This window comes from Mchenga conophoros, linkage group LG2 (assembly GCF_057382185.1).
Source record: "Mchenga conophoros isolate Kocher_MC1m ecotype Shallow Benthic linkage group LG2, M_conophoros_male_GT1.1, whole genome shotgun sequence".
In the NCBI taxonomy this organism is placed as follows: Eukaryota; Metazoa; Chordata; class Actinopteri; order Cichliformes; family Cichlidae; genus Mchenga; species Mchenga conophoros.
In genome coordinates, this window is record NC_140527.1 from 21,460,360 (window position 1) to 21,487,216 (window position 26,857).

General features: G+C 41.1%; 1 protein-coding gene across 1 annotated transcript in view; it reads left to right on the plus strand.

Moving 5' to 3' along the window:
• Positions 1-19,444, plus strand: part of il1rapl2 (interleukin 1 receptor accessory protein-like 2) — a 420,712-nt gene extending 401,268 nt beyond the window's left edge. The window contains exons 10-19 of the mRNA XM_085287845.1: positions 3,112-3,252; positions 4,031-4,091; positions 5,425-5,537; positions 13,490-13,635; positions 14,246-14,323; positions 14,440-14,556; positions 15,365-15,487; positions 16,762-16,992; positions 17,155-17,185; positions 17,407-19,444. Of these exons, the coding sequence (XP_085143971.1) occupies positions 3,112-3,252; positions 4,031-4,091; positions 5,425-5,537; positions 13,490-13,635; positions 14,246-14,323; positions 14,440-14,556; positions 15,365-15,487; positions 16,762-16,992; positions 17,155-17,185; positions 17,407-17,495 (1,130 nt within the window). The 3' untranslated portion in view covers positions 17,496-19,444. The remainder of the gene's footprint in view (positions 1-3,111; positions 3,253-4,030; positions 4,092-5,424; positions 5,538-13,489; positions 13,636-14,245; positions 14,324-14,439; positions 14,557-15,364; positions 15,488-16,761; positions 16,993-17,154; positions 17,186-17,406) is intronic.
• The last annotated feature ends 7,413 nt before the right edge of the window (positions 19,445-26,857 follow it).

Consider the following 26,857-nt stretch of genomic DNA (forward strand, 5'->3'; position numbering starts at 1 on the left):
AACACCTGCGGCTATTAGTCAGGTGCGGCTAATGTATGTACAAAACAGGATTTTCCCCTGATTTTAGCTTGTGCGGCTAATATTCAGGTGCGCTTTGTAGTCCAGGAAATACGGTACTCATAATCATTTTAATCAAAAATTCCCCCATTTGGAGTCATCACTACATTATACCTACTGTCTGATTTTCAGTCCAGTTCTTGTGTAAGTCAGCCTCAGAGTTTCCTCCCTGTTTCCCTTCCTGAAGAAGCGCTCCTTGACAGCCACCCATCCACTGAGACCATTGCTGATGAAGCTTCAGTGAACAGTAGATGGATCAGCTAAAGGGTCAGATGCATCTCTCAGGTCCTGTGTCAGGTTTTTGCTGGATTTCTTCCTGTTTTTTAAGAACATGACATTCGCATGCTGTCTGTCTGCTGTGGATAGCTTTTCAGACCTGCCACATCTTCTTTTGTCCTCCTCTTGTCCAGTTTCCTCATTTTTTTGACTGCACATCATGTCGAGATGTGCCAGAGCTGAGAGCTCTTTGGGAATCGTGTTGCTTGTGAAAAGATTTTGTTTTATATCTGTTAACTTAACTCTCTGGTTTGTCAAACCATCAATATTTTTTATAGATTCAGCTGAACAAAAGTTGGGTTTTTGCAACAGCCTAAAGATACTATTTAAAATTGGTTCTTTTGATAAGTTTTATATTATGTGCAGAAACAACCGACGCTAGTTTATCCCTAGTTTGTCCCTAGTTTGTGTTTGTGTTTAATATCCTGATTACTGTATTAACCCAAACACAAAAAGGTCAGAGAAGAAGACAAAGACGACAACATATTAACTGTTAAATGTTCTGTTTAAATATTCTTGTTGTAGAGTTGTTAAGAATAAAACGTCGAGCATGTGCATCACAGATATGATCACAGGGTCGTGTTGTTCTTCATTTAGCCAATTATATCTGACAGTTTGGAAAAACAGGTAGTGTTGTGTCGCCAGGCAGTGTCTGATATGTTAGCTTAATAGTTATAATGACAGACTAATACTGTATCGTCAAAACCGAGAGCCGCTTACTGAGAGACACCAGAAAATATTAATTAGGGACTTTAGTTTAGTTCAGACAAAACTACGTGTACTGCAGTTATTATTGGGTGCAATTGTTAATGTACTTTATGTTGAATTTTAACAATGGACTCACTTACCCTCTACTATAGTGTGTGCTATTCCTCACCATGACTTGATAAATCCATCCAAATAACTGTGTGTGTGTGTGTGTGTGTGTGTGTGTGTGTGTGTGTGTGTGTGTGTGTGTGGCAGGTACACTAATGGATCATATTTCCCATGGTGTCATTCACCAGCCGTGTTCCATTAATCTTCCATGCACTCATATTGCCTTGATAGTACTAACATCCATTCACACAACACAGTCTCAGCTCACACAGGTGTGTGCCCGACGCGCTGCTGTAATTTCACCTGTTTCTCTTTATCTGAGTGGTGGACTTACTTTGTAGTCTGCAGTTTGGTGAAACACAGCATTACTGCATGTTCAATATGGTGACCCTAAAAAATTAACTAACTGCAACCAGTGAAAACATGCACGCAAACTGTAAAACGTGCACTGATGACTACTTACAACTATCAAACCTGCAAAAGTGTGGAAGTGCAAGTGTTCTCTCGTGTGTACCAAAGGTGGAATTATTGTCTCTCTAGCCTTGTGAGCCTTTACTCTTAAACAAGGGAAAATCTTTATCTGAAAACATGTTTTTAGTTTGCCGTTCACAAATTCAATATTTTTCCTTCACTGTCAGACTGTCAAATGTGGTTCATGTGTTTGGAAAGCTCGACCTTTTCTTAAACATAACCAAGCAGGTTTAAGTAAGCAAACTGCAAATAAAAGCTAAAAAGGAAAAAGACCTTCTGAAAAAAAGCTTCTCTAGTCGATGCATGTTGTGAAAAAAAAACTATTTTAAGCTACAACTACGAAAGCAGCAGCAGTAGTTCCTACTTCTATGTAAGTTTATACACAGTGGATTGTAGTAGCTAACATCTCCATCACCTGAAAGTAGCCATATTTGAATCACTACATGCTGCACACAGCTTTTATACCATTTCCAAAGAGCAAAATGCTTCACAACTTTTCATCTGTTGCTGGGAACACTGGGTGGATGTAAAGTGGTTACATGATAATTCACTATGAACCTGCCAAAAGTCAAAGACTGAGTGCTTAGAGAATGTGCCACTCAACTGGGGAAGTCATTGTTGTGAAAGTCTTAACTTTGACCCAATGCAAGGACTTCTGCATTAAATAAAACTCAAAGGCTGACGTCTGTCTGCTAACATAAGTGTTAACATCTGCATGTGTCTACCTCGTCCCTACCACAGCTGCATGAATGCATTGAATGAGCTACTGAAGTGCTGTAGACGACTCTGTTTTGAGAAATGTAAAGCCAGAGATATCAACAACCTTGCCCTACCTTCAACACCAACCAGTGGCAGCAGATGGCCCCGCCCCTCCCTGTACCTGGTTCTGCTAGAGGTTACTTCCTGTTAAAAGGGAGTTTTTCCTTCCCACTGTGGCCAAGTGCTTGCTCGTCGAGGGGTCATCTGATTGTTGGAGTTTTCTCTCTATTGTAGGGTCTTTGTTAATTTATTAGCTTCTAATTAAATAGACCGCCAGATGATTTTGTGACTCTCATGTTAGCGCATCTGGTCCAGTGTGTTTCTGTGTGCATTTGTCTTTTTCTGGGCTTCATTGGTGTGGTTTTCTGCGCTTTTTTTTTTGCAGGCCGTTAATAACGCCTCTAAATGCAGCTGCGAGTTATCAAAAAACACATTCAAATGAAAAGCTGATATCAGCATTCTGCATGTTTGTGTGTGTTTGTGTATTTTGTGTGAGTGAATGAGTTTCCAGCTTCACTGCCGATTTGGAAAAATGTGCCAATCTGAAGATAATTGAAGTAAGATTGTTGTCAAAGCAGTCAGATGTGAGCAGTTTATTTAAAAAAAAGCATTATCTAAATATGTTTTGAAAAGCTCTGAGTTATTGGGGGGGAATTTTGTTCTTACATCAGTTAGTATTCCTCCAAGCAGACTGATCACTGATATAAATTTGTTGCTGTGTATCTCTGGCAGATATGTACCGTCTGGAGTTAGCTGGAGGCCTCGGGGTCATATTGCTGCTGCTGGGAGTCCTAACCGCACTTTATAAATGTTACAACCTGGAGATCATGCTCTGCTACAGGAGACACTTTGGGAGTGATGAAACTGAAGATGGTAAGCTATTTTGAGTGCTCCCTTTTTCTTCAGCACACTGCAGAAGGGGTCAGACAGGTATCAGAGCGCTGAGCGGTATCAGCATTGATAGGAAGATCAGAGAACTACAAACATGGCGCAAAATGAGAGTTAGACTGTTGCTGCGAATGAAACAAAGTAAAGCAAAGGAATTATGCTATTGAAGTAGGATTTTCCTGTAGGGCTTCTACACATAGCATAACACAGACTGCAGGATGAGTCTCACAGTACAACACTGTACAGCACATAAGATGCACAAGCCTGTAGTGAAGTCAAAGAAGGCAATTAATAGAAACAACAGCAGAGTAAATGAAAATGTGTTTTTCTTTTTTTCATCTATTGATGGAATAAGGAGCTACTTGTGCAGCACTTTTAAAAAGTTACACTGACAAAGCAATGCAAGATCACTCCCCGAACAAAACAGCGAAACGGCCAAAAGGAAAATTATAAAGATGTGAGTTTGTAGTATTGATTTAAAGTATTGATTTCAAGTTTAGGTCCTAAAGCAGCTGGATTTTCTTAGCCGTGCATTCACAAGTCCAAAACATGAATTACGGTTTTCTCATCAAGTCTACATGTATTGATGATCAGGAGCTGTCTGCTGTCTTTTAGTGCAATAATTACACAGAAACTGCTAACATATATATACTGTATGAAGCACTGTACTCACAGAAAGACGGGGAAGCCTTGTTGATTGATTTGTCAAATCTTCCAAATACTCTTATTTACTGTCCCATGCTCTCTCTGTCTCTCTCCACAGATAATAAGGAGTATGATGCCTATCTGTCCTATACTAAAGTGGACCTCGACTCATTGGGCAGGTCAGGTTTCTTGGATGTTTTTGTGCAGTGCTGTGTAAACAGATTAGGCGCTAAACTTAAAGTGAGGATTGATACAAATGAAACAAATATCATGTTCAGTTCCTTCAAATAGCAGCAAACACAAAATACTTGAAATCAAATCAGCATTGCCCCCTTTGACCTGCAGAAAAGCTCTGATTGTCTCTGATGTAGAGATACATAGAGAAAGCGAAGCTGATGCAATAGCGCCTTTATCCTGCAGGGGGATCTGTGAAAAGACGCATAACAAAGGGATTACCTTTGCTGAGGAGTTCATGGGCTCAGTGCCTTTGTATAAGTCATATTTAAAACATTACATTCATTTCATAAATTATGTTCTCTTTTGGAGTCAAAGATGATGATGAACTGTTGTCATATAAGCTGTCCTCAATTTCTCAGTCATATCTTTCCTCTCTGGTTTCAAAAAGCTAAGAAAAAGCCACAGGTAAGGCTTCAGTAACCCCTAGATGATGCCATGGTGGCTCAAACTAGCTTTCATATATATATATATATATATATATATATATATATATATATATATATATATACACACACACTTCCTGTGAGCATAGTTCTTTGCTTCTGTGGTTGAAACGGTTTAGACAAACCTCCCTTTTATATCGAAGCGTGGCAGCCACATGAAAAGGACTTGCTAGCCAAAATTTTGTCTGGGCTACAGACATGTTTATTAAAATACTACTTGTTGTATTGTTAGCAGTAAGCCTGGTCATGTTAAAAATCAAAAAATGAATAAATAAATTCATAAAATGTGCAGATGTTTGATATTGACCAAATTAAATGCAAAAAACTAAACCTGACAGCCCTACAGTGAGGGGATTGAGAGGCTCCGTTACTTTGAGGAAAGCATTCTGTTGGCATAGCTTCAGTTTACTTGTCACCTCAGAAGGAAGGCTCACCGTGAATCAATACAAATTTGCTCAAAGCGTTCACCTTTACACTCTGATTAAACATCTCTGTCCTGATGGAAGTGGCTCCTTCCTGGATGACAATGCAGTGATCTGCATGCTGAGAAGAAAATGATGTAATCACGTGCTACAGTCTTTGTACTCACAAGATCAGCTACGAAGATGCAACACGTGCTCGTCTGCACATCAAATGAGGGAATATCTTCTGGAATGTAGTGCTCCATCTCTCCTGTGGAGTTTAACAGAGCAGGGCAGCCCACATCTTTACGATGGGTTCCCCTCTAATTTTCCACCTGTGTGCAGGCGTTTGTAGTTAAGTGCATTCGCTGATTGATTTGTCTGTTATCTGATTTTGAATTTGGAGCCATGTTTGTTATTCCCTCTCCCAGCAGGACGAGCAGCGACGAGGAAACATTTGCTTTGGAGATCTTGCCGGATGTTTTGGAGAAACATTATGGATACAAGCTGTTTATACCAGACAGAGATTTAATACCCAGCAGTAGTAAGTATAAATCTGTGTATCTACCTACACACATGCACACACACACTCTCTCTCTGTGTAACTCCAATCCCCGCTACCCAGAATTCATCTCTCTGTCAGAATAAATAAGAACATATGTGGATCTTCATCATAACACACTTACAGCCACACACGTATCTATGTCAGCTCTCAGATGTACGCCACATGTACCACATGCCTTACCACAATTTCATTTATTTGTTCACAAACACACACGTACGCACACACGTGCATGCATGCTTGTACCCTCTCACAATTTGTCATCATTTCTTGGCTCCTGTGTCACTCTGTCCAACTGGAGGGGAAAATATGCTGGTCAAACCTGGCACATTCACAAACACACATATACTGTATTTATATATACAAATATATATATATATATATATATATATATTAGGGGTGCAACGATACACAAAATTCACGGTTCGGTTCGGTTCGATACTTTGGTGTCACGGTTTGATATTTTTTCGATACAAAAAAATGTTCATGCCTTTTTAATTTGTCATTTATTAAAATTATAAATATATATTTTAACTCAAAAGTACAGTTTTTAAATTTAACCCTAACCCTTGTGCGTGTTTTTTATTTTGACAGCGAATGCGCACCTGCGGACCACTTATGTGCAGCCCTGGTTATTTAGCTCATCATATTGCAGCCACAAAAATTCTTTTGTCCATGAAACCATAAAGCTGCACTTTCTTTTTGCCTTATAGTCTGATTTGTCATAACTTCTCCGTTTTGTGGTAAGCTTTTCTTTGGCTGTCACTTCTTCACCCCGACCTGTCTTATTTGGCTCAGCAGAACTAAAATATATATACTGCTACTTTTACACACGGACTCACATAAGCTCAGCGATTCTCTGCGCGATCAACCTCTCACATGTTTAAGCTTGCTGCGGGAGATTTCACTTGTCATGTTTGCATAGTAAGCTAACGATTAATAAGACAATGTCAGAGGAATTGGTGCACAAATTATCATCACTCACAGATCAGTGCTGTCGCTCTCTATACACAGTTCGCACGATTGCAAAGTGAAAGCAAAAAAACAAGCGCAAATTCAAACGCGACTTCAATATGTCACATATTGACAGTGGCTCACCGATGCCAATGACATAATTACCCAGCTACATTTCTGAAAGAATGCAAAAGCATTGACATATATTTTTCCTACAATAGCCCGACGGGCAGGGAAGAGATAGATTTTGGTAGCCTGACTGAAAAAATCGCTAGCTCCGGGACGTCGGGCTAGCGATATTGCAAGCCCTGTATCTGATTGAGGAATCACTCATCTTTGGAAAAGAGAGTTTATTACAGAGAAATGCCTCTTTCCAAAATAAAAGCTATACTATCCGCTTCTTCTGGGCTATATTCTCAGCAGCATAAGGAGAATCATGTGCTAACAGCTGTCTAAATGACTCGGCTAAAGTTAGTAGCATGCTTGCTTTTTTTTGTCTGCTTCCACTTGTCTTTGCACTAGGATGATGTCGGCGTAAATGTGCAGTCATATTCGTCGTGTTCCCACTAGTGCTTTCAGGTTAATCTCGTTGAAATGACCTTAACGCCACAACACAGCAAATCTCCGTTAACGAGCTACCGCCGATCGCTCCGTGCATGGGGCTAGACGGCCAACACGTTAACGAGCTAACTGCGCTAACACACTAGTTCACACCCATGTAATTGAGCATTGCGTGGCACATCCAACATACTGTTTTACTTTAGTCCATGACTCGCTTACCTTCAGGGTCATACGTCACATGAAAACCAAAATAATTCCAAACGCCAGATCTGAATGAGGTTCAATTTGCCTGTTGCAAGGAGAGCTTAACTTCTGTCTCGCTAGCTTGCCCTGCGCTCTTCCTTCTGACTATGCTGTCTGTGTTGAGCGCTCAGTGGATCTGCGCTCGACAGTGCAGCCTAGGCGGAGTAGTCGAACACAGATTCACTGAGCGCTCAACACAGACAGCATCTTCAGAAGGAAAATTGATAAAATAAATTACAAATGTTGTATTGTTCAATACATATGCGTACCGAACCGAAAGCACTGTATCGAACGGTTCAATATCGATACGAATATCGTTGCACCCCTAATATATATATATATACATACACACAGTGTTGGTCAAGTTACTTGAAAAAAGTAATCAGTAACTGATTACTGATTACTTCCCCAAAAAAGTAATCCCGTTACTTTACTGATTACTTATTTTCAAAAGTAATTAATTAGTTACTTAGTTACTTTTTAAAAACACGATTTACAACCTGAATAGGTGATAAAGGATAGATCTTTCAGCCCAATTCTACTTTTTCTGCATAATCCATCATACAAAATGTAATCAAATGGAAAAGTCTCTTTTTTTAACTTGTTTTGTCAGTTTTAATCTTTTAACTTTATGCATCAAGCAAAAATTTAATTATATGCAACATTCTCTGACTTGAATGAATTAGTTTAACATTTAAAGCTATTTTCTGCACATTCCAGCACATAAAATAAAATATTTTTTGTGTTTACACTCACTCTTTCAAATAGATGCAAGTAAAACACAGCAGAAAATAAATAAAGTCAAAGACTAGCGGTCCTTTTGCTCTGTTTTCACCTGTAAAGCAGGACTGGCGTAGGCGGAGGTTTACCCTGGTGCAGGTGTGCTGCGGTCAGTTGAAGAATCCGCGAGTTTCTCTGTGAGTTTCCCATTACGTCGTTGCGCACTCGGTGCTTGTTTGGAAGTTTAGGGGTTTTTTTCGCTGTAAAAAGAAGTTTTCTTCCCACGCACAATGGACGCTAATGTTTTTGTCACTTTTTATGGAATCAAACTCAAAGTAAGGTCAGTACTTCCACGCTTTAAACGCTGCACGCTCATACTCTCTCCCACACTCGATATATGATCCATTGTTGATCTGCACACAGCTGTTGTCACTAACGGCGCACTCGCTTACGTCACTGTCGTGAGACATTCTCGCAAAAAAATCACGGTTTTAGTAACGCAGTAACGCAGCGTTCCTACGGGAAAGTAACGGTAAACCAATTACCGTTTTTGCAATAGTAATCCCTTACTTTACTCGTTACTTGAAAAAAGTAATCAGATTACAAGTAACGCGTTACTGCCCATCTCTGTGTATATGTGTGTGTGTATATATATATATATATATATATATATATATATATATATATATATATATATATATATATATATGTAGCGGTTCCGAATGACAGCAATATCAGGAAGAAGGAACACGAGAAGCTGGAGAAATACCAAGGGCTCAGAGAAGAGCTCGAGAGGATGTGGAGGGTGAAGGTAACGGTGGTCCCCGTGGTAATCGGAGCACTAGGTGCGGTGACTCCCAAGCTAGGCGAGTGGCTCCAGCAGATCCCGGGAATAACATCGGAGATCTCTGTCCAGAAGAGCGCAGTCCTGGGAACAGCTAAGATACTGCGCAGGACCCTCAAGCTCCCAGGCCTCTGGTAGAGGACCCGAGCTTGAAGGATAAACCGCCCGCAGGGGCGTGCTGGGTGTTTTTTTTATATATATATATATATACACATAGAGAGAGAGAGAGAGAGATATGTATAGGAATTTCTTTTACTTATGTATTAATCACATTATTTTATTGTATAATGCCTTGGTGCCACTGGATTTTAACATGTCTGACACCCATACAGTAAGACAAATGGTGGGGGTGTAGTAAGGAAGTTGGGGGAAGCAGACCAGAGTCTTTTGTCTCTTCGAGGACTCTGGGAAGTAGCAAGGGAGTGTGAACCTTAAGGTGTGAAACAGCTGTGTACTGCCTTTTGTTCCTGAAGAAGGTATTTAACTGAGAGCCATGCTAGACTCAGAGAACTCTGCTGACCGTCTGTCCCGCGGACATGCAGGGGCTCCATCAGGCTTGATTGTCTGCTGTCTTTGTGTGTTTGGATTAAAGAATGTTAGATACCGCTCACCGCTCATTTGCAGGCTTTATTTAAGTGGAAAATTTCCACAACAATATATATATCTCTCTATATTTATAGAGATAGATATATAGAGATATAGATATAGACACCTCAAACAATGTGGTAACATGGCACTAAATACAACTGACGTCTTTTGTAGCAAAGATGTGACTGTCATCAAACCAGGATGTGGTGCTCACACAGGTATTGTTAATAATATCTGGTGCAAAGCCCATAAAAACATTTGTGTCGTTTTGGGTAGCATGTGTGAAACCAATCTTGCACTTCCAACACTCTGACCTCTCTTATGAACTTGAGGGATATCCCATTGTTAATCTAGATGTCAGCCCGCCTTTGCAGATATAACAGCTTCACCTCCTCTGGGAAGTCTTTCCACAAGGTTTAGGAGTGTGTTTATGGGATTATCTGATTGTTCTCCCAGAATTGTATTTGGGAGGTCAGACTGGTGTTGGACGAGAAGGCCTGGCTCGCAGTCTCATCCCAAAGGTGTTTTTTCTGGTTGACCACAGAGGTTGGGACTCTGTGCAGGCTAGTCAAGGCTTCCACACCAAACTCACTCATCCATGTCTTTATGGACCTTCCTTTGTGCAGAGTTGTGCAGTCTTGTTGGAACAGGAAGGGGGCATCACCAAACCGTTTCATCAAAGTTGAGAGCATGAAGTTGTCCAATATGTTTATATTAGCTTGTAGTTAGGGCTGCATCAGCTGACCCCGAATCGACCCTTAGATACGTTGGAATAGGCCTAAGCTGCTGGGGGCTTCCCCTCTGTGTTTATACACCCCTCTGCACTTAATCACTAGTTCACTAGCTGGGACAACATCCTTATTTTAGGTTTGACAGCATTTTTATTAGATAATGGTAGATGGTTGAGCATGAAATGAGGCTGCGGTTTGGAGAGTGAATACATTCAAAGGAAGAGGGCGAGTGGGGCACGAAAACAAAAAATGAACAATGTGTAGTTCTGGGTGGGTCATATGAACCAGAAGTGTTCAATATGTGTCCTTAGACATTTTTAGCCCAGAAAGTTCACTCAGTCATTCAAGGAAACTGAGCACTAAGTCAGAAGGAGAGCAGAGTAAGTATTGACTTCACCAAGTGGCCAAAAACATGGTTACAAATATTACGATCATAGTCTGTGTTCGTATGTCTCTTCTATATCTCCGCCTAGACTCCTAAAGTAATCTGGATAATTAAAAATATATTATCAACATTTTTTTTATGCATAGAATGTTACATATAACAATATAACACTCAAATTCATACAAATGATATCTCAAAAAAACATCAACATTAAACGTATGTCTGTGAAGGTTCTCAGTCATCCAGGTCATCGTAGTCAAAGGAGCTTGTAAAGAAAAGCGTCTGGACTTCTTTAAGTTGCTTGAAGACGTTTCACCTCTCATCCGAGAAGCTTCTTCAGTTCTAAGGTCAAATGGTGGAGAGTCCCAGATATGAATTCGCATGATAAGGTGGGGCCAGGTTTCACAATGAACTCACCCGAAACTCTGGCTGATTGGGACCCACACCCAGTTTCACATCTTGGCTCAGGCGATTAGAGGATCATCAGGGGGTCCTTTTGTCCCTCTTTGGGGGGAAACTCCCACTAGGTTTATATCTGGGACTCTCCACCATTTGACCTTAGAACTGAAGAAGCTTCTCGGACGAGAGGTGAAACGTCTTCAAGCAACTTAAAGAAGTCCAGACGCTTTTCTTTACAAGCTCCTTTGATCAACATTAAACATGTACACTGTGGTTTGTTAATGCTAAATAATTTTTATTGCTGTGGTACTTTGAGGAATGTGTCATTCTAATTATTTTAATAATACGTTTTTAAATAAGTATTTATTAAGCAGTGTCCCTAACACTGCCTCAAACTGACTGCTTTGTCTTATATAATGAATATGTAGCTTTCAAAGAAAAACCTAAAAGAGCACATCCTGCAAAGGCCTCTCTAGACCAGTATGGAAGCAAACTGGACAGTCCAATTAAAGGTAGTATAAAAATAAATAAATCTAAATAAATAGGATATTAATTCTAATTAGTGATGTCTGAGGTCTCTGAGGTCTAATGCGTGAAATAAAGTAATACAGCTATCATTTCCTGTGTATTAGCATTTTGGTACCAAAATCCCACGTCTCCTTGTCCTCAAAACATCAAACCAAAAAATATACACCGACTGAAATAACCGTATAATGTGGCACAAAAGACACATGCTAATATGTGCTCTTTGAATTATTTAACATTTTCTCCTAAAATACATAAATATGTTTACTTAAGTATGGTTCATAATGAAAAGCCACACTTTACGTGACCTTAGCTAAAATTATGCCCCTTCCCGACGCACCCGGCAGACGAAAAAGTCATATTTCCTGTGTTTGCCCTGAAAACATCCGAAAAACAAATATCCCCTGTGCATATAACATGTAACTTTTTCCAGGTTTAAATATGCCTACACTGAACAAGAGTCTTTTCTTTGGTAACCAAAGCTGCTGAAAGAGCAGCATAGCAATGCGACCCAAAACACACCATTCAATTATTCACTCCACTTAACCCTCTGAAATGAACAGGAGAGCGAGAAATAAATAACAAGGAACAGAAAGCAGTGGGTACAGGGTCACTGGTTATTTTATTAATTGATTTACATAATCCTCACAAATGGGGGAGCAGGAAGCAGTCAAGGGCAAGAGAGAGGCAAGGAGGTGTTAATGTGAGAGGGAAAATGTAAAAAAAGAGAGGCAGAAAGGCAAACCAAGAGAAACAGAAAAGAAAGAGAATGAATTTGGGGATGTACTGTACTATTTGTGCCCCTCAAATTGAGCGTGAAATTGCAATGTGTTGTTGGAGAGTCTGTCATTAATTTAGTTAGCAGAGATGGAGAAAGAGAGAGGTATTTAGACGGGGTGGGGGGAGCCGTGGTTCAATGAACACAAAGTTTTCATACTTTTTCTGTAACTACAAATTTTAGAAATAATGAGCAATGTGTTCCAAGAAAACACACACACACACACACACACACACACACTGTTGCAAAAAAGTAATTGGGTTGTTTGTTAAGACAGGTTTTCACTGGGTTTGGCGTGGAGGCTACTCTAATGCTGAAGCATAGTAGCTTCACCTCATATTAACTCACCGTCCACATCCCATCACCTGCCACTTCTCCTCGTCAACTTCACATATTCCTCACTTAGTTATAAGTAACAACCGGCGATGGTGGCTCAGCACAACTCTGATCCCCATTTAAGAGCTGACTGCATCGTGCTGTGTCAGAGCCAAAGTTCTTGCACAAGCATTTCTGTCACTCCGTTATATCCGCCCGTCACTCACCTCAGGCATGTATGGACGAATGAACTTGACACATGCAGGAAGCGGGGGCAAGTGTTGCTGTGCGAGATGTTTCCCTTACATACTGTGATGGTAATTCACTTCTTGCCTCCTGCTTTGTCTTCGTCAAAGCTGCTGGAGCTTTCCGTGTAATCCAACAAGAATTAAAACCTCTCAGTAATTCTGGAGAAAGAAATGCACGACTGTTACAGGATTAGTTCAGCACTGACAATATTAAGAGCAAAAGCTTATTAACCTGCTTTTTTGTCACTTCTGTTTTGGCTCACAACAAAATCTGGAGACACAGGAAACTTGGTATTACACCATCATGTGGATATTCATGGAAACTTTTTAGTAATAACAGAATGAAAGGAAAAGTTTTCTTTTTCAATTTCAATTCAATTTTATTTGTACAGCGCCAAATCACAGCAACAGTCGCCTCAAGGCCCTTTATATTGTAAGGTAGACCCTACAATAATGCATACAGAGAAAAACCCAACAATCATATGACCCCCTGTGAGCAAGCACTTTGGCGACAGTGGGAAGGAAAAACTCCCTTTTAACAGGAAGAAACCTCGGGCAGAACCAGGCTCAGGAGGGGGTGGGGCCATCTGCCGAGTTGTCCCTTCTCTATTCATTATTCTTACTCTCCATGTGTCTCTCCCAGCCTACATTGAGGACTTGGCTCGTAGCGTGGAGCAGAGCAGACGTCTGATCATCGTTTTAACGCCAGAGTTTGTCGCCAAAAGAGGCTGGAGCATCTTCCAGATAGAGACACGCCTCCACTCCATGCTTGTTACTGGGGAGATCAAGGTATGAATTCAGAGGTCAACGGTAAAAATCTAGAGGACAGACATTTTTCCAACTTGATTGCATTATTATTCTTAACAGTTTGAAAAAAGAAGGCAAGAAGACTTCTTTAGGTTTGTGAAGACCTTTGACCTCACAAGAGGTTTCTTTAGTTAAGGTGGAGAGTCCCAGGTATTTAAACGCTAGCTGTGGTTGTTGGCCCACTATTGATCATGTGAGTCATCAGATGAATTAAAGCCAAAAATAAGGATAAAACCACTGTGGGACTGTCCCACCCCATCATGTGACCTATTGAGGTCGTCTGAGTATGATTTGGGTGTTTAAGCATCTGGATCTCAAAACTTCATTGCAGGTGGCTGATAACTGAGAGACGACCTCTACTAGGGGTTAAATACTTGGAGCTGCCCACCTTTTGTTTTTAGAACTAAAGAAGCTGCTTGAATAAGAGGTGAAATATCTTTACAAATTTAAAGAAGTTCATTCACCTTCTGTGTTCAAGCTCTTACTACTACCATAACCTGGATTACTGAGAACCTACCCGGACATTGCATTATTACATATGGAGAGTTTTGTTGGCGAAGGTCTTCTGCTTAGAAATCTCTCCGTGTTCTAGGTGATCATGATAGAGTGTGCAGACCTGAAGAATGTCATCAACTACCAAGAGGTGGAGGCACTTAAACATACCATCAAGGTATACAGAAAGAGCGGATGAATGAAAGGATGGAGAGTTTATGGGGTGACCTGAAGAGTTATCACCGGCCAGAATGGCAAAATCTTTTTTTTTGTAATTTGTCTCCTTCTCTTCAGGTTTTATCCATCATCAAGTGGAGGGGTCCTAAGAGCAATGAGCTGTCATCTAAGTTTTGGAAACAGGTGGTCTACGATATGCCCGCTAAACGCAGAGAGACACTGTCCAGACGTCAGGTACACTGCGTCTTTTTTCATGTATTCTCGATATACTTTATCTTTCTACAGTGGTATAGCCTCCACTCTGGGACTGATTTATGACCTCTGAAAAGAAATTTCATAAAAAAAGCAAGTCTACAATACATGTGCGACTATAAGTGATAAAAACATTTTGGATAGCATGTGAATTTGTTCATGTGTCATTATAGAAACCCTTAAACTCAGACATCTTGATCTATACCTATATTAATAATGTCCATTTCATGCATGGGAGCCAAAAAATTCTACTGAGATGTACTCTTTCCTTGGGCGCATTCAAACAGGCAGATGGCCTTTAAAATGTCTGCAAAACACAGGTAATGTATTAAAATTGGAATCACAGCAAAGCAAAATGTGTAGATGTTTACCATGCCTCAGGTTGTGTATGCCCTGATTAGCAAATAAATGTTTCCTGCTGCTTTCTTTCCTGAAGAATGATGCTACACAGAGAATATTAACAACAACCGCAACAGCATGGTGATATCATTCTAATGTCTTCTTCTACTCTAATAATTGATGTCATGGAATCTAGATGGTGTTTAAGTGTGTAAAGGTGTGTCAAATTATTTTATGCACCAGGGCTTAGATTATGCTACTCACCCATAGGTGGAAACTCTGAATAAAGTTGTTGAATGATTGTATGTCTCTCTGCGTTGACCTTGCAAAAGACTGTTAGCAAAGAAAGACTCCAGCACCCCATAACCTCCAACAGAGGGAGGGAGGATGGATGGATGGAATCGATGGATCGAATTTTGACTCACTGTTGGAGGAATCTCTGTGTTAACAGGTAATGGATTCTGGTGAACAGGGCCTCTTTGGTGACCTACAGACCACAGTCTCCACTATTGCCATGACAACCACTTCTGCCTCCCTGGTGCCCCCTAATGAGAGTCGGCATGGACACCATCAGGTCAGCACATGTCTTTTAGTTCGAACTTTTATTAATTAGTAGATGGTTTTTCTCAAATCAGTGACCTTGGCACTGCACTATGACAACATTAATCTTAAAAACACAGACTTAGTTGATCGTTGTTACACCTGTAAATTAATTTTTTCCTGAACTTTGGGCTACCTTGTGAGAGCAGATGATCAGGAACAATGCATTGTTACCTGTTTGATAGGACAGGAAAGAAGGAATGTTGAGCTCCAGCATCTGTGGGAGGCCATGCAATGACTGATAGTGCTTCATTGTGCATTTTTCTATCCAGGTACACTTTTACTGGACTTTTACAGTGTGTTTGGGATCAGTGTCATACTGAAAAAGCCAGTGCCAGTCAAATGCTTTCAAGATGGTTTTTACATGGTGGATCAAAATCTGACTGTACTTTTCTGCATTTGTAATTCCATCAATTTTAAAAAAGCTCTCCAACATCACTGGCTGATATGCAGCCTCAAACCATGACGGAGCCTCCACCAGGTTTACCGGTGACTGTAGCCACTCACTTTTGTACATACTGATTACAATTCGAACCATTTCACATTTGAATTCAAGTCCTCTTGCCAATGATTTGTAGTCCAATTTTGGGTAATTTGCCATACCTCAATTTTTCTCCCTGTCTCCATCCCTTACCCCAATGACTTTCTTAGAGCCATTCTTCCACTAAGACCATTTCTGATGAGGCTTTGGCTTTGGTCACCAGGACATTAAAACTGCATGTATATAACCACCGGTCAACTCTAATAAAAACTGAATAAAAAGTTTTCTGACTTTGTCCCATGATAAAGTTTTACAAGTTTTTCTACCACCAGTTCAGTTCAGAATTCTTTGACTGCCATGGATCTCTCTTTAATGTTTGTGACTATGTTCTAACTGTTTCTGTACTACTTATGTTTCCACTGCTGTGTTTTCAAATGTACAGTTTGGACTAGAAAGTTTGTTTCAGTTGTTTAAAACTTGCCTTTGAATTCATATCAGACGGAATTCGGGGATTTCACGTTTTCCTGTGTTTAGCTCTATTTTGAAAAATAAGTGAAACTCGAGCTTGAATTATTTTAACACATTACACTTAAGTTCATTTACATTTATTTCATTAATTTACAATTATCTTGTTTTCATAGTTCACCCAGAAGCTAACAGAAGTCTACAAACAGCATTTTCATGATGAATGCTTCATATTTAGTTGCCTCTTGCAATAATGCTGAAGCTAATGAAAGTTACTAGAAAGTCATGTCTTTTACACACAGGTCGCCTTGGCAACAGAGATCCCTGACTACAACCAGATGACCTTGCCATTAGGAGGGGGTCACAGTGCTACAGCAGCTCAAATGCGGCATTTCTGCCGCAGCTATGAGTTTCAACTTCCCCCACAGCCCTCACCCCCACTTCCACCTCCCTCCACAGTGCAGTTCTCCACTCTGGGCCCCGGGGGGCGCCATGTCTATTGCAATATCCCTATGACACTGCTGAATGGACAGGTGGGAGAAAAGACTAAGCCACTTATACGTATGATGTTCTTAGTTAGTCCCCAGCACCCAACATCAGCACAGTGTATCCTTTTCTAAAGTTTGCTTGCTGTTATCTGTTTGCATGTACTCAGAGCTTAAACACAATAAAAATAAATCCTCTCTTCTCCCCAGGGGTTCAGAGCAGTTCACTGGGGAACAAGAGGTCTGTTTGAATAAAAGAGAATATAGAAAGAAAACAATATCTTCATATCATCTAGCCTGAAAACATGCTTATTCTAACAGACTGGGAAACGAAATGCAGTACAGTTCTTATGTTTAAGTCAAGGCACAGTATTGGCATGCAATATTTTGTCATACCATAAAATGAAGCACCATTATATGGCAAGGTTAGTGCTAATCATGGTGGTGCTGTGTGTTTCCCAGGTGCAACAGAGCAATACCCTTGGGAAGAAGCCAGAACTCCACCTGAACAGCACCTTTGTACCCCTCACCAGCAGAGAACTAAGCTCTGACATCTGGTAGTTGGACTTCTCAGCTGATACTGGAATACAGACTGCTTTTCACTGGATTCGTGTAGACTGGCGGGTCGTCTGGTTTTCATCAGGTTTTTGGACTGTGTGCAGACTTGGCGTTGGACTGCCCATCAACTGCTTTTGGGCTACTCCTTCCCAGCTGTGAATAAAAGACTACCGAAAGACCGCAGAAGGCTTGGTGTCACACTTATTAGGAGAGTGGTTGTAAACTGTTTACAGAAAGACTGGGATTATACAAAGGATTGCACTCTGATTTTGGACCTATTACCTGGTAACAGGCTGATGCCAGCTGGAATGTACACTGCTGGCATGACCATGTGTCCTTGACACACTGGCAAAAAGTTCCTGACTGGTCATGCTGAGTTTGTGGAAAGGAATTAGGAAACTTAAGAACTAGAGAAGTTAACGAAGGCATCCTGAGTACTTCAATCGTGGGTATCCACCGTCTATAGTACTCTATTTGTTCAACAGGCAGGCAGGTTGGATCTTGGAGCACTAAAACAGCACCTTTTAAGTCTGCTCACAAACCAGCTGCTGTGAAAACCAGTTGACTTGTCAGCTCAGACAAACAAGACGTAGCGTAATCTAAGAATGCCAATTGATCTACTTATGCGAGTTCTCATCTACCTGTTGACTAGGTGGCTTGTCGGGCAGACAAAGCAGACATCAAGCAATGATTTTGGAATACCAGACCACCTTAAATCAACTAGTCAACCTCTTGAAATATTGCTCTACAGCAAGCTATATAGCTACCTGGTTTGGCTCTCAGGAGCTGAACTAGACTTGAGAAATGTTTTTCAGCAAGAAAAACAAGAGGGGGTGACACATAAAGCGAAGGCTGAAGCTGCTTAATGACTGAGAAAGCACAGTTAGGTAGAAACTAGCTAGTTGCATAGACTAGTTGGCTGAAAGAATAGCTAGTACTTGAGGTAAGTGTGTTTAAGGGCACAGCAAGACTGGAAACCAGCCAGTCCATCACCAACAGATGAACTGTCAGATTTAACACCAAGCTAAAAGCATAAAGGACTTGGCTTTTTTCTATTTGCATGACCACCCATTTAGATTAAAAAAAAGAATAATAATCAAACAAACATAGATAAAAGAGTAAATGACACAATCATTTGTCGAAGCCTCTTTTAATATGGAGGGTATAAACATCCTATGTTGATACAGTATATTTGTTTTCTGTCTGGCCATGATTCAATGATAAAAACTGATAAAGGAAAAAAAGGAGGTGTCCCTCCAAAAACATTTGGGTTATTTATTTTGTCACGTTTTATTTAAGGGTTTTATCCTTTTAGAAGGTTGTTGAGAATTTTTACCAGGCTTTGTTTTTACTGTCTGTTTGTTACAATAATCTTTGTACAGCTTCCATAACCTCTGTATAGACCTATACATGACAGTGATTTGTTCCCTACAGTTTTTGTTAACACTCACATTAAGTGTTCTCTGATGGCTCCACAGCCACTTTTTTTGTTGCCTTTGTTGTGTTTCTCTTTTCATCGATGGATGGATGTCTTACGGCAGTACGACCCTGCTAACGGACTGATATTTTGAACCTTACCACTACCAGTCAGCCAAAAGGGGGCTTCACTGTATAAAAAGCTGTACTCCGAGCTGAATCAGACCACATTCTTCTTTGTGAGCTTTAAAAAAGAAAAACAAGATTATTAAGATAATATTTAAGCAAAGTGGGTAATGTTTTGAATTTACACAGAGCTACTGTCATTGTCTTATTAGAACCAATGAATTCTGGATATTTGAGATTGTTTGATACAATAATTAATTATTTCAGTTGTTATATTCAATGGCAATATACAGTATAGTGGTTGTCCTTTAATTTCTGACTATTTCTTTGACTATTCTTTGGATATATTGGTTGAATAATTTAACTGCGAGCAAATAAAACTTATATGAGTTGTTTTATAGATTTTGGATTCACTGTTGTCTGACATGGTCAACTTTTTTCCTCTCTTTTTTTTTTCCCGGACAACTATTTTTTTTCTCATTTTGTTTTTATTGCTTAACCAGATGTGATTTCGCAAGCGGTCTGGCATTTCCTCCAACTGTCAGCTTACTTTGCTTCACCCCTGTCACGAATCCTTTTCTTCGAATTGCACTTCTCATGGCTTTATCCTCTTCTCCAATGGTCACTTAAATTTCCTTGTAAGCTGTTAGCTTACTCAGTGACACATAGTTCTTTGCCCAGTGTCGAAAGGCATGAACTAAAACATTTGCCTTATCCAAATTTTCAAGATGCGCTGCATGGAGTTGAGCACAAGGAGTGAAGCTGTCCAACAGGCCTGGAGCAAGCAGGTTTTTAGAGCGCCTGAGACGCACTGAGATGGCGTTTTCGCGGAAGGAAAACGCAGCGTTTTCAAAACGCTCTCGAAAACACATACATTTGGGTGCCGTCATGTGACCAATTATACTAAGATAGTGGAGGGCAGCAGTTGTTTTGTTTGCTCTCAATTTTGACAGCCCTGTTAAAGATTAATATCAGTCTGTACATGCTCCAGATAGCATTTCTTCAAATTCCTTAATTCTCACTTGCTTTTGCAACTTTGTACTTTTGTGTTACTCGCAGCAACAACTCCACCTCATTGTTAGTCCATTTAAAAAACTCGGTGCTTTTCCTCGACCTTTTGCCGCAACGGTTCAAAGAGCCAGAAAGTAAATAAACGACAGACAGAAATGAGGCAGGTCGAATCTTCTTGCGTTTCACACATGCGCAGTACTGGGACATAGGCGTTTTCATCCATTTCAATGTGGACACACAACTCTGTGAAAACGACTGAAAACACTAGTGTGGATGTGGAGTGTTTTCAGACGGAAACGCAGTTTTCAAATCTATCCGGGCTAGTGTGGACGTAGCCTCAGGCTGCAATTGCGGCACTTCACCGGGATCAACACTATCAACAGTAGCTCCCCACCTTTTCAAGGGACCAAGTGAGTATTGCAAAGGACCCACGGCTACACCACATATTTGGCGCACCAAAACGTACAGTGAGGGTGTGCTGGGAACATCTAGCAGAGGCCCCGGTCCGCAAGATCTTCAACTCACACCTCCAGCAGAGCTTCAACAGCATTCCCAGGGAGACTGGGGACATTGAGTCCTGTTCAGCTCCTCCATTGCAGAAGCCGCAGCACTGAGCTGCAGCCACAAGGTAGTTGGTGCCTGTCGTGGTGGTAACCAAGCCACCAAGCTGAAGAAGGAGTCCTACTGGGCTTGGTTAGCCTGTGGGACTCCGGCAGCTGATAGGTAGATAGATAGGCCAAGCGGGCGGTGGCGGAAGCAAAAACTCGGGTGTGGGAGGAGTTCGGAGAGGCCATGGAAAAAGACTTTCAGACTACCTCGAAGAGATTCTGGCAAACGGTCAGGCAACTAAGGAGGGGAAAGCGGTGTTCAACCTGCACTGTGTGTAGTGTGGGTGGAGTGCTGTTGACTGAGAAAATTGTCAGGCGGTGGAAGGAATACTTCGAGGACCTCCTTAATCCCACTGACACATCTTCCGAGGAGGAAGCAGAGTCTGGGTATGAGGGGAATGACCCGCCAATTTCCGGAGGCGAGGTCACTGAGGCAGTTAAATAATTCCTTGGTGGCAGAGCCCCTGGTGTTGATGAGGTCCGCCCTGAGTTCCTGAAGGCTCTGGAGGTTGTAAGGCTGTCCTGGTTGACACGCCTCTACAATGTTGCGTGGAGATCAGGGGCGGTACCCCTGGACTGGTAGACCGAGGTGGTGGTCCCCATCTTTAAAAAAGGGGACCGGAGGGTGTGTTCCAACTACAGGGGAATCACACTCCTCAGCCTCCCTGGGAAAGTCTATGCCAGGGTGCTGGAGAGGAGAGTCCGTCCGTTAGTCGAACCTCGGATACAGGACAGGGCTCTAGAGTGCGACCAATTTGGTCGCAAATGCGACCAAATTTTTCAGTGGTGCGACTAAAAGAAAATATTTGGTTGCACCTGTGCGACCAACTGTTCAGGTAGCAAAAAAAATAAAATAAAATCTGCAACCTTCCCTGTGGTCAACAGCAGACACACATTTTGCCCCTATCGTGGACTAAACCAATCAGAGATAGTCAGGGGCGGGACCTCTCTGATTGGCCGTGATCCAGTTGAAAGTGCAGGTGGAAGTGGGAGGTGAGTAGCTTGAATAAAGCGATATCAATTCATTAAATCCTGAATCGACTTTTAAATATAACTGTGTTTTGCCAGAAACGCCAGATTCTCAGATTAAAGCTCACAAAACCATTTCAACAACAACCAAACAGCAAATGAGAGCAGGTACACGGATTCCACACAAAGACGTAAACACAGAACGGACCCGACGCATCAGAATCAGCTTTGTCTTTCTCGGCTTTCTCACCCGACGACCCGTAGACGGACACGCTGTCGGAGCTTAGCGATTCTGATGCGTGCGGTCCGCGCTGTGTTTACATCTTTTTGCGCTGATTCTGAGCTGCAGGTTTTGTCTCTCTCCAACCAAAATTCACCGAGCCAGCAGCAAAAGAAGCAGCAAACTGCGCTTCACATTTGATCAATGTCGTCATGAATTTTGCTGTTTTGCTTCCACGACTATTAAAATCACACTTCATGCACAGCTAGCTCTCTCTCTCTATCTCTCTCTGTACTTCAAGAACAGTTTCCTGTTTCCAATCTCTGTTTTCTGTATTATTAATTCGCTTATTACCCACCAGTCTACCGTTGTTTACAGCGCTGTGGCTGCTGTCTTTTTCTTTTCTTTTTTTCACTTAAATGACCTCGGACAAGAAAGCCTATTTTTTCTGTTATTCAATACTGAAGAAATTTAAACTTTATATGCAGAACATTGTAGAATATTTTTAAGGTTATCTGCTATAAAAAGCCAGACCAGGGAAAATCTCCTTCATGTTTTTCTGTGTTTTATTCTCAGTTACTTTCACACAAAGGCATCTGCTGTGATGTTCACAATTCTGAAGAAGTCAGTACTGATAAATGATCAGAATTATAATATTTCTGACTGTCTGAGGCTAAGTTGAATCGAATCGGGACTTTGAAAACCGGAATCGAATGGATTATAGAAATCAGTGATTATACCCAGCCCTAGTGAGCAGCCTAGGCACCACAGAAGTGGATGTAGCTGTAATAGGAAAAGAACCATTGCTAACTTTTCTGTTAAGTTAAGGCCTGATCCTTCTGAAATTCATAGCCAGTGCTCGGACATGGTGTCATCAGTCTTTGAATGCTGAAAAAGCACAGTGTATCCAGAAAAACACATTATATTATATAAATTATTATAAAATTTGTGTACGCCTAACTTTTTAAAGTTAGGCGTACCGGTACGCCCATGGCAAAAAGTTAGTCTAGAGCCCTGGATACAGGAGGAACAATGCGGTTTTCATCCTGATCGTGGAACACTTGACCAGCTCTTTATCCCCCCAAGGATACTTGAGGGTGCATGGGAGTTTGCCCAACCAGTCTACATGTGCTTTGTGGACTTGGAGAAGGCATTCGTCCGTGTCCTTCAGGGGGATCCTGTGGGGGGTGCTCTGGGAGTATGGGGTGTCTGGCCCATTGCTACGGTCCACATAGCTGGCAATAAGTCAGACTCGTTCCTGGTGGGTGATGGGCTCCGCCAGGGCTGCCCTTTGTCACTGATTCTGTTCATAATTTTTATGGTTCTCAGCCGGAAAAAGGTGGAGTGCCCACTCCGGGTCAGGGACAAGACCCTGCCCCAAGTGGAGGAGTTTAAGTATCTTGGGGTCTTGTTCATGAGAGATTGGAGAAGGGAGTGGGAGATTGACAGACGGATTGGTGCAGCGGCTGCAGTGATGCAGAAGCTCTCAATTTACCGGTCAATCCCCTATCCTCACCTATGGCCACGAGCTGTGGGTAGTGACCGAAGGAACAAGATTGCGAATACAAGTGGCAGAAATGGGCTTCCTCCGAAGGGTGACTGGCCTCTCCCTTAGTGATAGGGTGAGAAGTTCAGCCATCCGGGAGGGGCTCAGAGTAGAGCCGCTGCTCCTCCACATCAAAAGGAGCCAGCTGAGGTGGTTCGGGCATCTGACAAGGATGCCCCCCGGGCGCCTCCTGGGTGAGGTTTTCCGGACATGCCCCACCGGGAGGAGGCCCCGGGGCAGACCCAGGACACGCTGGAGAGATTATATGTCTCGGCTGGCCTGGGAACGCCTTGGTGTTCACCCGGATAAGCTGGAGGGGGTGGCTGGGGAGAGGGAGGTCTGGGCTTCTCTGCTTGGGATGCTGCCCCCGCGACTCGGCCCCGGATAAGGAAGAAAATGGATAGATAAACAACATTATAGCACTTATTAAATAGTTACATCAGTTACATGTGACATTTATACATTGTTTTTTTTATACAAACAGCATTAACAGCATGTTACAGGTTTTACTTGAGCTTGAATGTGAACACTTATTGCAAAACCATATACAGCAAGACTGAGTCATCAGCTGAGCCCGTGTGTTAGAAAATAAAAACACTTCAAATATACTGAATACATTCCCAGTTTTTAAGCAGCTTGGGAAATCTGTAAAGACAGTTTCATAAAAACTGATGACTTCTACACTACAGTCAATTACCACAGCAGAAATAGATCCCACGAGACAAAACAAATGATAGTTTTCTCAGGCAGTCGTCCGTCTCGACTGCGGCTGACAAGTTTCCACTTCCTGTGTTATCAAATCGAGCTGAGTTTAAAAATGCAAGAACTTTTGAATCTTTGCAATGTTCACACACTCAAAAGGTAGATTAAACACTTCCGCTAAAGACTGTGGTTACAGGGTAGACAAAAAAACAACAACTTAAAAAAAACCAAAAACAAAGTATGTGATGCCGTTAAAAATTATGTTAAAATCAATCGACCTTAGTCAGTAACATTAATCTAGTGCATGCTAACGGATGTTGTAATAACAGAGCATTTTGTTTTATGTAGTTTACTTGCACTCAAGTTTCTGCAAAAATAAAAATAAAGGTAAAAGCACAGTTCAAAGTACAGTTTCTCTCCAAACAGCTGACACTACTCATCTCAAAATGCAACTGAAACCAGTAGCAGTCACAGTGAGATCAGTATGACAGTTCCACATGACATTTTCTGGTAACATCATTAGATCATTAGATAAAGCCCAAATACTACAAAACAATTTTAGTCTGCCAAGTTGGCTCTTCCCTTTAGAGGTCATCACTGCCTCTATCACACCCACCTCCAGCATATTCCCCTTCACTACATGAACATGAACCTTGTCTGTGGTCTTCCTCTGTTCCTCTTGCCTGAAAGATCAATTTTCAACACCTCTGAGGTGCTATGTTTTGCTCCATCAGTGCGACCAGGTAGCACCTCAGACTGTCCAGAAGCTCAGTGATGCACTGTTTCAGATCTGGTAGGAAATCCCCCAGGACACCATCCTTCATCTCATTAGGAGCATGCCCTGAAGTTGTCTAGCATACATATAATCACTTGGGGGCTAAGAGGTATCATAATTGGAAGTGAATAAAACCCGCAAATCAAAAGGAAATTTCACCACAACTCTGTTCCCCTTTGAAATGCAACAGTAAAAACGTACCAGTGTTGGAGACATTATGGAGGTCATCACTCCGAAGAACAAGGAGGCCTCCCAGAACAATGATGCACATTCCTGTCACATCTGGAACAATGTAAACAAAATAAAATGCAATATTAAGAGACAAAGACAATAAAAATACTACCTTGTTTGACATGACAGCTAACAGTAAGAAGTCACAGTTATTATTTATTATCAACAGCAATAAAGTTCAACACAGAAATTGTTTCAGAAGTCAGATTTAAGTCAGGATTCAAACCTTAGTTTCAAATATGATACTTTATTTATCATACTTTATTTAGATACTTTATTTACAGTTTCGGCTGGAGTGCAGAGGAGTTATATGCATGGAGTTTACCTCTTGTAAACAGGATTCAAATGTATTGACTTTTCACTCAAAATGGCACAAACAATATGTTTCACAGCTCTCTCTGAGTATCTGTAAGGATAGCTAGTCTTTACTGTCAAGCCAGACTCAAAACATTGATGTAGGTGAGCATTCGAATTTGATTCAAGTTTGAAGTGGGCTACAGTGCACGCTCACACACAAGTGGCTACTTCTTTCAGCAGACTCAGCACAATTTGGTGCACTGTTCTTCATACTGGTGACATTCCATTGTTTCCTTTGTTGTTATTCACCTGCTTTCACTCTGACAATAACTAAGCTTTTATTTTCTCCATGTAGTAACCAACAGTAAAAGCTAGCAAATGCTAGCAAACGAAGCTAGTAAAAAGTATATATTCTTAATTTCTACCTAAAGCTAACTTACTTATGTAAGTCAGAAATCAGCACCGTGAACTGCTGGAATTCAATGTACATAAGAGCAGTAATGTATCAGCTTTATTTAGTATAGGCAAGAACTTGTCTGACAAATTTACATACTTCCTTATTTTTCAAGCTGACTGCGTTACAAATCTATTTCTCAAGCATCCCACATGGCAGACAACCTCAGACATTATCATCACTGTTAAAGGAAATGCATTTTGGCCACGCTTTAGCATATCAGTAAAACTGCTTCTGAATTTTGGCTTCATTTCTGTCTGATAAATGACACAGCGTATAAACTCTATGTTGTTGTTCAGCTAAGGTTCCGTTTTTAGTAACTGCCAAGAAACAGACGACATTACTATTTATTTGTCCTGATACATAAAAACTTAGAACTGAAAGAGGTTGCACTTTTTTTATCATGACTGCACACATCACTGAAACTGTAACGGACAGTGTGATTGCAGAATTAGAAAGCATGACAATTCTCTTTTAATAATGCCGCTAAAATCCCAGGCAGTATTAAATATGTGACCCTCCTTCATACTCGTACTTAAAAAGAATTACAGTCTAAAACTTGAAGCTGCTATCAGCTTCTAATTAATAGAAATGTGAGCATCAGTTTTTCTCACGCATTAGTTCCTTTCATGTACTGAAGCTGAAACCCAGCTGTGACCTTTCTGTGTGTACTTTACAGTAATCGTTGTGCCTGTGCGGCTTTCTTCAGGTATTCAGCTTCCTCCCCAGATGCACAGAATGGCACGTTAGATTAAAATGTTGTTCTAAATCAGTCATGAGCACGAGCCAATTGTATGTGCATAGAATACAGTGCTGCATGAAAGTATAGCTAAATATGGATTCTATGGTGAAGCACTATAAGTTTTTTTATCTTTTAGTTTAATTGTTGATTTAAATGGGGGGTGGGGGGTGCACTTAATCTTATGAGCTAGCTAGCTTTTTCTTTTGTTTGCAATAAAGTTTTTTCACATTAAAAGTCTCGTCGAGTCTAATCAGTGGG